Source organism: Priapulus caudatus, unplaced genomic scaffold (genome assembly GCF_000485595.1).
Source record: "Priapulus caudatus unplaced genomic scaffold, Priapulus_caudatus-5.0.1 Scaffold1073, whole genome shotgun sequence".
Lineage (NCBI taxonomy): Eukaryota > Metazoa > Priapulida > Priapulimorpha > Priapulimorphida > Priapulidae > Priapulus > Priapulus caudatus.
The window spans coordinates 37,641-49,034 of record NW_014578134.1 but is presented as its reverse complement, the minus strand read 5'-3'; the positions used below and the strand labels follow the sequence as shown (position 1 = coordinate 49,034).

At 54.3% G+C, this 11,394-nt stretch overlaps 3 protein-coding genes and 1 long non-coding RNA gene across 7 annotated transcripts in view; 1 reads left to right on the top strand and 3 right to left on the bottom strand.

Moving 5' to 3' along the window:
* Positions 1-965: 965 nt before the first annotated feature.
* On the bottom strand, positions 966-2,351 carry LOC106815253. Of its 2 annotated transcripts, none has more exons than XR_001394721.1 (2): positions 2,298-2,351; positions 966-2,139 (listed from the first exon to the last, which is right to left on the bottom strand). It is a non-coding gene; the product is annotated as an uncharacterized LOC106815253 (long non-coding RNA). The 2 variants fall into 2 exon arrangements; XR_001394722.1 differs by lacking the exon at positions 2,298-2,351 and adding an exon at positions 2,219-2,271.
* A 1,275-nt stretch (positions 2,352-3,626) lies between these two features.
* Positions 3,627-4,931, bottom strand: LOC106815246 (zinc finger protein 771-like). The gene has a single exon (XM_014819680.1). It carries the CDS (start codon positions 4,929-4,931, stop codon positions 3,627-3,629), a length of 1,305 nt encoding a protein of 434 aa, XP_014675166.1.
* A 102-nt stretch (positions 4,932-5,033) lies between these two features.
* LOC106815252 (glutamic acid-rich protein-like) lies at positions 5,034-9,926 on the bottom strand. Of its 3 annotated transcripts, none has more exons than XM_014819687.1 (4): positions 9,884-9,926; positions 8,300-8,395; positions 7,214-8,102; positions 5,034-5,328 (listed from the first exon to the last, which is right to left on the bottom strand). In XM_014819687.1, exons 3-4 carry the CDS (start codon positions 7,989-7,991, stop codon positions 5,156-5,158), a joined length of 951 nt encoding a protein of 316 aa, XP_014675173.1. In that variant the 5' UTR covers positions 7,992-8,102; positions 8,300-8,395; positions 9,884-9,926; the 3' UTR covers positions 5,034-5,155. The 3 variants fall into 3 exon arrangements, with proteins under 3 accessions (XP_014675173.1, XP_014675172.1, XP_014675174.1); XM_014819686.1 differs by lacking the exon at positions 9,884-9,926 and adding an exon at positions 9,620-9,697; XM_014819688.1 differs by lacking the exon at positions 9,884-9,926 and adding an exon at positions 9,620-9,697 and having other exon boundaries at positions 7,214-8,076.
* Positions 9,908-11,394, top strand: part of LOC106815251 (inositol monophosphatase 3-like) — a 5,533-nt gene continuing 4,046 nt past the window's right edge. The window contains exon 1 of the mRNA XM_014819685.1: positions 9,908-10,363. Within this exon, the coding sequence (XP_014675171.1) occupies positions 10,013-10,363 (351 nt within the window). The 5' untranslated portion in view covers positions 9,908-10,012. The remainder of the gene's footprint in view (positions 10,364-11,394) is intronic.

Sequence of the window (11,394 nt, the reverse complement as noted above, 5' to 3'; positions counted from 1 at the left end):
GCTGTCAAGAAGACGAACACTACTACGCTAACTTTTTCTATAACATGTTTTAACCGTGTTGTACACGGTTAGTTTTTGACGGTTAAGACGTGGGCGCGCCTGTTGTGAACGAGGATAGGGCGCGGGGTGTAGGCAATACGTACTGGCTTTGTACGCCGAAGCATGCACCGTCAGGAGACCGTTTTTTCTCAATATCAAGTGCACAGTTTGCTGCTAAGAGGTTAACTATAGGATTCATGATAATTAATTATAATTATAGATGTAAATTAAGGGATGTAATATTATTTACAAATGGCGGCGAGCACATTGGCAAGCAATTTTAAATTTTTATCGAAGCGCGACTCTATTTATTATTTCGCGTTTATTTTCTCGACGACAACATATGTATGCGATCTTTAATTTGGGGTAATCCTGTCCGCAGGCAGATCTCTCTGCTCTCGCCTCTCTCTCTCTCTCTACTCTCTCTCTCTCTCTTCTCTCTGTCTCTCTCATCCTCTCTCTCTCTCCGCTCTCTCTCTCTCTCTCTTCTCTCTCTCTCTCTCTCTCTTTCTCTCTTCTCCCCCCCTCTCTCTCTCTCATCTCTCTCTTTTGATCTTTCTCCTCTCTCTCTCTCTCTCTGTCTCTCTCATCGCTCCTCTCTCTTTCTCTCTCACTCTCTCTCTCTCTCTCTCTCTCTCTCTCTCTTCTCTCTCTCTCCTCGCGCGGCTCTCTGCGCTCTCTATCTCTCTCTCTCTCTCTCTCTCTCTCTCTCTCTCATCTCTCTCTCTCTCTCTTTCTCTCTCTCTCGCTCTCTCTGTCTCTCTTCTCTCTCTCTTGTCTCTCTCTCTCTCTCTCTCTCTCTCTCTCTCTCTCTTCTCTCTCTCTCTCTCTCTCTCTCTCCCATCGCGCGCTCTCTCGCTCTCATATCTCTCTCTCTCTCTCTCTCTATACAAAACTCAATGATACAAACGAGTTATAATATTGAATGAATACCACTACGAATTTATTTTCCATTATCTCCCTCATGATCATTCCTAATGCAGAAAAATGTATACATACGCGAAATAAATATTTGCCATTGTTAGCACACGGCTACATCTACTAGGCGCAAGCTGATTAACCAACAAAACGTGATTTATGTAAATAAACCATACTACCTGTAAAAATGCCATGCTTCTTTCTTTTTTTTAAACCAACTATTTATCGTATGAATCTCACAGTCACCAGCACGAAACTGAACACGATCCAAAATGTATGTACATATATATGAATATATATATATTATATATATATGTAATCAAGAGTGGATAATAACACATCATCACACACGTGTTATTATCTACTCTCGATGTAAATTGTAATGTATATATATAATATATCGTAAGCTGTGGTATACATCTACTGTATAAATAACAGCGCACATGATTTGGCCAACTAGCTTCGTCTGCTCGTCTCGTGATCGGCACAAACTTTTAAGAAGGTAGAACGATAGGAGTGTGCAAGTGTCTCATGCAGAATCCTCATGATACACACCTAGTCAGCCCAATCGCACGCTCTCACCGTGAAACCCTGTTTTTTACAGGGCGTCGCAGTACACATTATGATTGGGGTAGGGACAAGATGTGTTCGAGTGGAAGCTAGGATTAGAGTAGGAATAAGATGGGTTGGTGTGAGGCTAGAGTATGTAGTACAACACCACAACCTTAATAATAACCAGATAAAGCACTCCTAGCATAAAATTCCTATTTGCAGCAACCTTATGCAAGCGAAGAATCGATAGACAGCCCCCAAAACAAAACGTGCAGGTTTAATAATTGATTATTTGTTAATCAAATTACAAGCGAAATAAATTAGAATTCTCGCTCGTCTTGATTCCGGTGTGATTGGCCGGGTGACATTTTCGAGGGATGGCCCCAGCTCACCGATTTGAAAACACGTCACTGGCAACTAGGAGTTCTTTCTCAGTAACACAGTTATCTGGCATTGTACAGCAACAGCATGTAGTGTTGTTAACTCAGATCACAAGGCGGTGCATCATCACCGATCCAGGTTTACATCACTCAGCACCAGAGAGGCAGCCCCCCCACCCCCACGTGCCAACGCTTCGGTCCTTCCGGCGGCGCCCCCTCACCAGCTCGCGTTGTTGTCCGTGCGATGCACCTTCATGTGCGTGTGCAGGTTGTCGCGGCAACGCTGTGTCCGCCCGGCGGCGCCTCGCGTTGCTGTCCATGCGATGCACCTTCATGTGTGTGTGCAGGTTGTCGCGGCAACGCTGCGTCCGCCCGGCGGCGCCTCGCGTTGCTGTCCATGCGATGCACCTTCATGTGTGTGTGCAGGTTGTCGCGGCAACGCTGCGTCCGCCCGGCGGCGCCTCGCGTTTTTGCGGCGATGCACCTTTCATGTGTGTGTGCAGGTTGTCACGGCAACGCTGCGTCCGACCGTCGGCGGCCCCCTCACACAGCTCGCCTGTTGTTTGTCTGTGCGATGCACCTTCATGTGTGGTGTGCAGGTTTCGCGGCAAACGGCTGCGTCTGCCCGGCGCGCCCCTCAACCAGCTCGCGTTGTTTATTCCGGTGCGATGCACCTTTCATGTGTGGTGTGGCAGGCTTGTCGCGCAGACGTCCTGCATCCGCCCGGCGGCGCCCACCTCACCACTTCAACGTTGTTTGTCGCGTGGATGCACTTCATCGTGTGTGTGCAGGTTGTCGGCGCACGCTGGCATCCGCCCTGGCGGCGCCCCTCACCAGCCACGTTGGTTATCCGTGCGATGCACCTTCATGTGTGTGGGCAGGTTGCGCGTGCAGACGGCTGCAATCCGCCCGGCGGCGTCCCCCTCACCAGCTCGACGTTGTTGTCTCGTGCGATGCACTGTCATGTGCGTGTGCAGGTTGTGTTGTTGCGCGGCAGCCGCTGCGTCGCCGGCGGCGCACTCCCTCAAACACAGCAGTCGCGTTGTTGTCTGTGCGATGCCCTTCATGTGTGTGTGCAGGTTGTCGGCGGCCACGCTGCGTCTGCCCAGGCGCTGCCCCCCTACCAGCTCGCGTTGTATCCGTGGGCGTATGGCAGCCTTATTGTGTGTGCAGGTTGTCGGCAGAGGCTTGCAATTCCGCCGGCGGCGCCCCCTCACAGCACTCACGTTGCTGTCCGTGCGATGCACCTTTCAATGTGCTTGTGTGCCAGGGTTTGTCGGGCCAGCTCGCGTCGCGTTCGGCGGCGCCGCCCTCACGGCAGCTCGCGTTTTGTTGTCTGTGGCGATGCAACCTTCATGTGTGTGTGCCCAGGTTGTCGCGGCAACGGCTGCGGTCTGCCACGGCGGCAGCCCTCACCAGGCTCGCGGTTGTTTATCTCGTGGCGATGCACGCTTCATTGCGTGGTTGCAGGTGGCGGCGGCACGACGGCTGGCGTCTGGCCCAGGCGGCGCCCCCTCAGCAGCTGCGCGTTTGTGTCTGTGCGATGCACCTTCATGTGTGTGTGCAGGTTTGTGGCCGGCAACGCTGCGTCGCCGCGGCGCCCCCTCACCAGCTCGGCGTTGTTATCCGTGGATGCACTTCATGTGTGTATGCAGGTTGTCGCGGCGTGCGAACGGCTTGCAGCAGATGGTGCAAGCGTAGCTCTTCTCGCCCGTGTGCACTCGCTCTGTGTCGGCTTCAGGTGCGCCGACAGGACATGAACCCGCGCGCGCAGTACGCGCAGTAGTGTCTCGGCGCGTCGCCATGCCTCACCTCATGCGCCGCGAGACTCCTCTTGCACTTGAACGCCTTCGGGCAGCGTCGGCAACGCCACGCGTCGGCGACGCCGCCCGCGTGAACGCTCGCGACGTGCGCGGACAGGTACGTGCGCGTCTTGAACGCCTTGCCACACTCCCGGCACGCGTGGTCACGCGCCGCGCTGTGCACGACGCGCGCGTGCGACGCCAGCGCCACCGCCGTCTTGAACGCGGCGGCGCACTCGGCGCAGGCGTGGGGACGCCGCTCGTCATGCTTCGCCGCGTGCACGGCGAGCACGGAGCGGTGCGCGAATCGCTTGCCGCACACGTCGCACGCTGGCATCGCGTCGACGCCGGCTCCCACGCCGTGCTGCGTCGCCGCGTGAACCTCCAGCGTCTTGCCGTACTTGTAGAACTTGCCGCACGTCACGCACTGGTGCCGCTTCGCCGGCGGGCCGTGCGCATCACGTAAGTGCGCGCGCAGGTAGTCGCTCGTGCGGCAGTCACGCCCGCACACGACGCACTTGTGCGGTGATCCCTCGGGAAGGTGGCGGGTGGCGTGCGCGCGCAGAGACGCAGGGCTGCGGAACGCCTTGCCGCAGGTGGCACAGACGTGGCGCGCGGCGGCGTGCGTGCGCGCGTGCTTGCGCAGCGTCAACTCGTTCTTCAGCGTCTTGCCGCAGGTAGCGCACGTGAGGCCGCTCGACTCGTGAACGTAGCCGTGCCGCCGCAGCCCCGCCGCGTCCCCAAACACCTTCTCGCAGGTGCCGCACGCAAACCCGAGCGTAGGGGGCGCCGCCGCAGTGTCGCGACTCGCTCGCCCACCCGGCTGCCGCGCCGCCGTGCCAAACTGCTCCCCGCAGGTGGCGCCGCTGTCCGCGTCAGCAGCGTTCGGCGTCTTACTGATGACGACGCGTGGCGTCGATGTGCCGGTGGCGCCATCTGCCGGCCGCCGCGACGCTGCTTTGCGTGCCACCTGGTGGCAGCCACGTGACTTCGGCGGCCTGCGGCGACGATCTGAACGCCGCTTCGTATCCGCTCTCCGCTCCCCCGCCTCCGAGCCACGCGCAACCTCCTCATCCAGCCGCAAGGTGGCGCCGGCGTCGCCCGAGACGGGAACGTCCGACGACGGCGCAGTCAACATGTAAGATTCCGACGTCGAGAATTCCAGCTCAGCTGTGGCGCCCCCTACAGTCGACGTCGTCGCGTCGGGTGCGGAATACGACGCCGCCGCCTCGTCCGCCATTGGCCGCAGCGACGTGAGCACCTCGAGCTGCGCGGCGCCCTCTAGCGGTGGCGACGCCTCGCACGTCGAGACCGGCTCGACGGGGCGGAGTGCGTTCGCGTCGTCATCGTCGTCGTCGTCCGCCTGCGAGGGGGCGCCGGCGTCGGTGCTGCGGCGGCGGCGGTTGATGAAGGAGTCGACGTCAACGTCCCAGTCATCGTCATCATCGCGTGCGAGTCGCTGCCTCACGCTGCCGAGCACGGTCCGTATCTCATCCTCCTCCTCCATGTCTCACAAGCAGCAGCAGCAGCAGCAGCAGCAGCAACGCCCTCTGTCTGCACAGTGCGGCAACGCCCTCTATCTACACAGCGTCTCGAGGAGCATCCGATTTCGCCTCCGTTTCGCGCGGGCGGCCCACCTGGAAAAACGGAGAGCCAGTCAGTTATCGGATGCGATTCTCTCGCCTCGCGTCGCGTCGCTTCGTAGAAAATTTCCGTAGTTCCCAGAGTTTTAGAAGAAACACAGGAGATGCGTCGATCCCACGTCTCGTCAGTGAAACGTCTGGTAATAGTGGGACGGATCCGGCGCACAAGGAGCGCTGGCTACCATCGCAGATCTGTCATAGTGAGCTACGCCGTACGCTGCCCGAGGTGGTGGCTGCTGCGCGCGATCGTTCCCGTACGGCACCAGGTGATTCGCGGACACCGCCGCCGCCATCTTGCCGCACGTGGCGCCACCTGGCGGCCCGGCTCCCGCGATGGGTTTCGCGGCGAGCGGCGGCTCGGGTGGCGTCGTCGTCCCGCCGGCAGCGCCGCGCTCGCCCGCGTGCACCTTCATGTGCGTGCGCAGGTTGTCGCGCCGTGAGAACGCCTTGCCGCAGACGTCGCACGCAAAGTTCTTCTCTCCCGTGTGCGTCATCTCGTGCCGGCGCGTGTCGCGCAGAGAGATGAACCCGCGCGCGCAGTGAGCGCAGTAGTGTGTCGGCGCGGCGCCGTGCCGCTGAGCGTGCGCCTTCAGCGACGCGCGCGACTTGAACGCCTTCGGGCACGCGTCGCACTGGTACTCCGTGGTCGCGCGGTGCACGTTCTGCTGGTGGATGCACAGGTAGGCCTTCGTCTTGTACGTCTTGCCGCAGAGGCTGCACTGGAAGTCGCGCGCGTCGCTGTGCACCACGTTCACGTGGCAGTCGAGCGTCACCTTCGTCTTGAAGGCGGCGCCACACGTCGCGCAGCCATAGTCCCGCCGCTCGTCGTGCTTCACCATGTGCGCGCGCACCATGGAGACGTGCGCAAAGCGCTTGCCGCACACCGCGCACGCGGGAAGGCCGGCGACGTTCGCGCCAATGCCGTGCTGGATCGCCGCGTGAAGCTCCATCGTCTTCGGCCACTTGAAGCGCTTACCGCAGGCGTCGCACTCGTGTCGCTTCGCGCGGCTGCCGTCGCCGTGCGTGCGCCGGACGTGCACGTCCAGGTACTCCTTCGTGCGGCAATCCCGGCCGCACGCAACGCACTTGTGCGGCGAGCCGCCTGGCACGTGCGCCGTCTGGTGCGCGCGCAGCGACACGGCGCGCTTGAACGCCTTGCCGCAGACGTCGCAGACGAAGCACGCGGCGGCGCCGTGCGTGCGCGCGTGCATGCGCAGCGTCAGCTCGTTCTTCAGCAGCTTGCCGCACTCCCGGCACGGCAGCGCGTCGGCGCGGTGCGACAGGTAGTGCGTGCGCAGCGTGCCCGCCTCGCGGAACGACTTGCCGCACTCGCGACACGCGTGCATCCGCCGGTCCGTGTGCGTCTTTGCGTGGCGTGACAGCTGCCGCCTCGACTCAAACACCTTGCCGCACACGGAGCACAGCAGGCTGGCGGCGGCGGCGGCGGCGACGTCGGCGTCCTGCGAGCATCGCACGGGCTTCACGGCCTTGCGCTTCGCCTGCAGTCGCTGCTTCCTCGCCAGCTCTCGCGGCTTTTTCGTCGTCGTCGCCGCGGCGACCGGCTCCTCGCGGAGGATGCTTCCGCGCCGTGCTGACTTGACGCGGGCCATGTTGCGGATGCGGCCGCTGTGTCGCCGTGGAAACGGTGGGGGTGGAGTCGGCGTTGACGCCGCAGCGCGCGTGCGCGGCTTATTGACACCAGTGCCGCAGCTGCGTGGCATGTCTACTACCCTGCGTGGCACGTCTACTCCCCTGCGCTCTCCTTCCGCCTTACACTCGCCTTTCTTCTCCTCCTCATCCTTCTTAGATTCGCCTTCCTTCTCCTCCTCATCTTCCTCCCCATGCTCCTCCCCATGCTCCTCATGTTCCTTAGACTCACCTTCCTTCTTTTCCTCCTCCTCCTGCTTGGAATCACCTTCCTTCTCCTTCTCGTCCTCTTCCCTGGACTCATCTTCCATCTCCTCTGCATGCTCCTCCTCCTCCTCCTCCTGCTCGTTGTCACCTCTCTCGATGTCTCTGCTGGTTTCCCTGCCGTCCCCCTCCTCTAGCAGGTCCTCCTTCACCCCGACATCGCTGTTCCTCTCCCTAACACTGGGAACTTCGGCTTGTGAAGCTCTGGGCCGTCGCTCCGAGGAGACGTCCGTTGACGCGCGCTCCGTCTCACTGCGCCCCTTCCCCATCCGTCTCAACTCATCGCCATTACTGCCATCGACGCAGCGCGGTTGCGACTCGCCCGGCAGAGGAAGCGGTGTTGCATCGGAGGATGCACTCGCAGATTTCTGACGCTCGGTCGCTCCCGCATTGCGTGGCGTTCGAGCATCGTCGGCGAGTCCAGAAGGGGGCGCCACGTCGGGCGATGGCAACGTTTCCCCGTCTAGGACGCCTCGTCGGTCGTCAGTTTCGCGTGCGAGCGGCGCCCTCGTTTGGTCAGCCGCATGCGTCTCACGGATGGTGCTCTCCCCTGCTGTGGGAAACCTCTGATCGTCCTGGCTTCCTGCGTCGGGTAAAGACTGTAGTCTTCGCTCTTTCTCTTCGCTTTCTGCCTCGGATAACGATTGCAGTCTCTGCACTTCTTCTGCCTGGTTTCCGCGGTTGCTAACGTGTTGACGTGGCGGCGTGGTGCGGTGCTCAACTAGCGCTGCTGATCGCACCTCCATCGTGTTTACGCCGGGGCCATCGCACGATAGCGCAGTGACGACGGTGGCCGAGGTGGTTGGGTCACTCACTGCGTCTGCACTCACTCTGCAAACGCCGCAAGCGATACTCGCCTGAAAATTTAAGGAATGCTGCCTTCGAGAGTAGATTAAAATTCGCTGAGGCAATTGGGGAGATAATTGCACCAGAGTGAAAAAGTGATTGGATTTCGTATCGCATTGAATTTAAAAGAAAATTAATGATTGCTGTCGAAACGAATGTTGAAGCGCCACAGCTTTACCTTAAATAACATGGATAATAAATAACCCACCTTGATGCTAAAGTTGAACAATCAGCATTCTGCTTGTGTTTTGCATTGATTCCCTGTTAAGACGTCTTTGTAATGGTTCTTTGACGGCTTCCAAGTCTGAAAGAATGAATAAAAAATAAAGTGGGTCTATGTTAATTTTCAGAATTTTTGAGGCCATATTAAACCCTGCAATGCATGGAAGAAGTTGTTAAAGTGGTTAGCTAGGGTATGCCACAAGGGTAAGCAGTTGGCTGGCCTCTATGTTACGTACTAGATGCTCTACAGCGACATTTTTTTGAGTAATTATGTTACCAATTGCTTAGCAAGTTTCATTAATATTATTTATAGTCCAGTTTGATTCGATAATTGGGACATCTACACGACTAATCGTTTTTGATTTGGCTCGGTTACCATTCTTGAAATAGGAATTCAATAATTTAAGTCTAGTTTGGCAGAGGAATAAATGCCCGTTGTTATCAGTGATTTTGAATTGCACCGACTGTACAGAGTACATATTGTACCTAGTCTGTACAGTGCAGGGCTCGAATTAACCGACGGCCGTCGGTGCCCCTATCAATCGCCGTACTGCCCCAGAAACCCCCGTATCTGCCCTTTTGTGTAATTGCCGTCGGTGCCCTTTAATCTACTGCCCTAGTTTCGTTTTTAGTCGAGTCAACATAACACGTGCGCGTGCGTGCTGTAGTTGCAATGATGAGCTTAAAACCGATAGTCGCAGGAGGGAATAATAACAGTATCGGATAATTATTCGCTCCTGATAGCGGGCATGTAAAATTTCTTGTTACTGTACTTCCATTAGCAGAGGGGTGTATACAGGGGTCGGTGTTACGGTGTAAGCTTACATGGGGGCATATTGTTTTGTACATTAAAAGCAAGACGATGTTGATGTAATAATTTGTTATGAGTTTTCCTTTATTTTACAAAAGTACCTTTGTGCCCTTCTCAAATTTTGAGAGTTGCCTTGGTGCCTTTTAAAATTGCCTCTGTGCCCTTCCATTTTAGAGAAAATTCAAGGCGATTTCTCACATGCCCTAAAAAAATTGCCTTGCCTTTCTCGTCGCTTAATTCGAGCTCTGGTACAGTGAAGTATCATGTATGTACAGTAATTGAGTAAATTGTAGGCCCCCTGGGCCCCTATGTACAGTCTGTACAGTAACAAACTAACAGTAACAGTAACATGAGCAGTTTTCTCGCGATCAAGTGATTTGCAAAGAACAAAAAATAATAATAAATAGGACATAAATGAATTACGCTAATCTCATTTAAATGCACAAGAGACCAAATGTACTACAACTTTAGCAAAATTCAATCAAATAAACTTACAATGAGAGCCATATTACCGATGGCGATGTTACAGTAAAATTGAACGTTCGGAAATTTTTGTCAGGGGGCAATATTCTATGGAACATGCTCATGAAACAACTCCTGTTTGCTCTCTCCATAAACATTGTCAGTAACATATAGAAATCCTATTGCAACTCGTATTAAGCTTTTTTTTATGAAAGAAAAAACTCCATTTTGAAAACGGCAGGTCAAAAAATGTTAAATGTAACACGGTAAAGGAAAAAATGATAACAAATTCACTACGTTTCTTGTCCGATAGGCAATACATGGAATCAGTGGTGTTGTATATGTGTCTGTGGACGTTTTGTTGCACAGAATACCACAATTCTGTTAACTGTTAAAGTTATTAACCACTGTCGCTACTATTTAATCATGCTGTTGCTGAACGTGAAAATTAATCCCATAAGCATAATGGTTGTGTTAGTTGTGAGTGGACTGCTAATATTTTACATATGGTCCGGCAGACGTCATCAGTCTCATACTCATAGTGATGATAGTAATATGTCTGCCGAGAAAGTTAGCATCATGCAGTTGCTCAGCGTCAGCATTGACGCAGCACATCGCGGTGGGAGAGAGGTAATAGCTGTAAGAGAGAGTAGCAACATCAAAGAGAAGAGCAAAGGGAAAACGAAGGAAGGTGCAAACAATCCTATAACCGAGGGAGATGTGCGCTCGCACCGGGCGATGGTCGGTGCAATCAAGAAGGCTTTCCCCGATTTGGTGGTATGCTTGCCATTATTTTGATTGACGTCGAACTCTGTCTTTCGTATCAGTCCTTTGGGCTGTGAAGAGTTACCGTTACGATATTACGATCGGAGTCTATATTTACCCAGTCTGTGGGTGAATAGCATGTGGCACAGTGAATGATGGGTGAATGGAATCCCCCCTCCCTCCCCACCCCTTCACATGCTATTCACTAATCATGAGAATCTGTAACTTTTTTTAAAATTTATTATTGGTGTCATTAAACCAACTGGTTATCAATTATAATCTTCTTTTTTGTCGGACGTTATAACAATGGTAAAAACATTTCTTGTCCAGTGTGCAGTCTGTTGTTTGGATATATATGCACGTGTGCGCATATAATATATATGTAGTTTTGGGAGGTCTTTATCGTAAAATGTCTGTATTCAATGTTCTGGATGGCCATTGACAATTTTAAAAAAGATCGCCCATTATTTGCAGAGTCTGTGTTTATGTAAGCCCGTGTCATAACAAACTGCATCTGTGCTCCTAACTCCAGTTTTTATTACACAGCCAATGAACACCAGAATCAGAGTGTGAAGCGAGTATGCAAGGGTAGAAATTAACATTTGAACGCGAGTCCAACGGCTCCCTACCCTCAGAAAGAGGGAGTCCGTAGCAAAATGAGGGAGTCCGCAGTCTGAAGTTCAACACTAAAATATTAACAAAAAGGACATTTGCGGTGTACGTCTGACAAATTTTCTTGGGACGTTTGCTAAAATAATATGGTAATTCCACAAGGCTGTGCCCTGGAACGAACTAGTTAGTGGCACAACTAATTACTAATATTAACTAATTGTTCTTTAGGTGATCTTGGAGGAGTGTGAGAAGATACCGGACGACGAAAACACTGTCTAGCCTCGCAATTAGGGGTTCTATCAATTAATTGTTCTTCAGGTGATCTCGGAGCAGCTTAAGAAGGTACCGGATGACGAAAACACTTTCTAGCCTCGCAAATATCCATCTAAGGAGTTCTATAGACTAATTGTTCCTCAGGTGATCTCGGGGCA

Coding starts and splice junctions, on each gene's coding strand:
- LOC106815246 (XM_014819680.1), bottom strand. CDS start 4,931: ATGGCGGACGAGGCGGCGGCGTCGTATTCCGCACCCGACGCGACGACG.
- LOC106815252 (XM_014819687.1), bottom strand. CDS start 7,991: ATGGAGGTGCGATCAGCAGCGCTAGTTGAGCACCGCACCACGCCGCCA. Junction 5,329..7,213: donor GGAGGAGGAAAAGAAGGAAG/GTGAGTCTAAGG, acceptor CCGTTTTTCCAG/GTGGGCCGCCCGCGCGAAAC.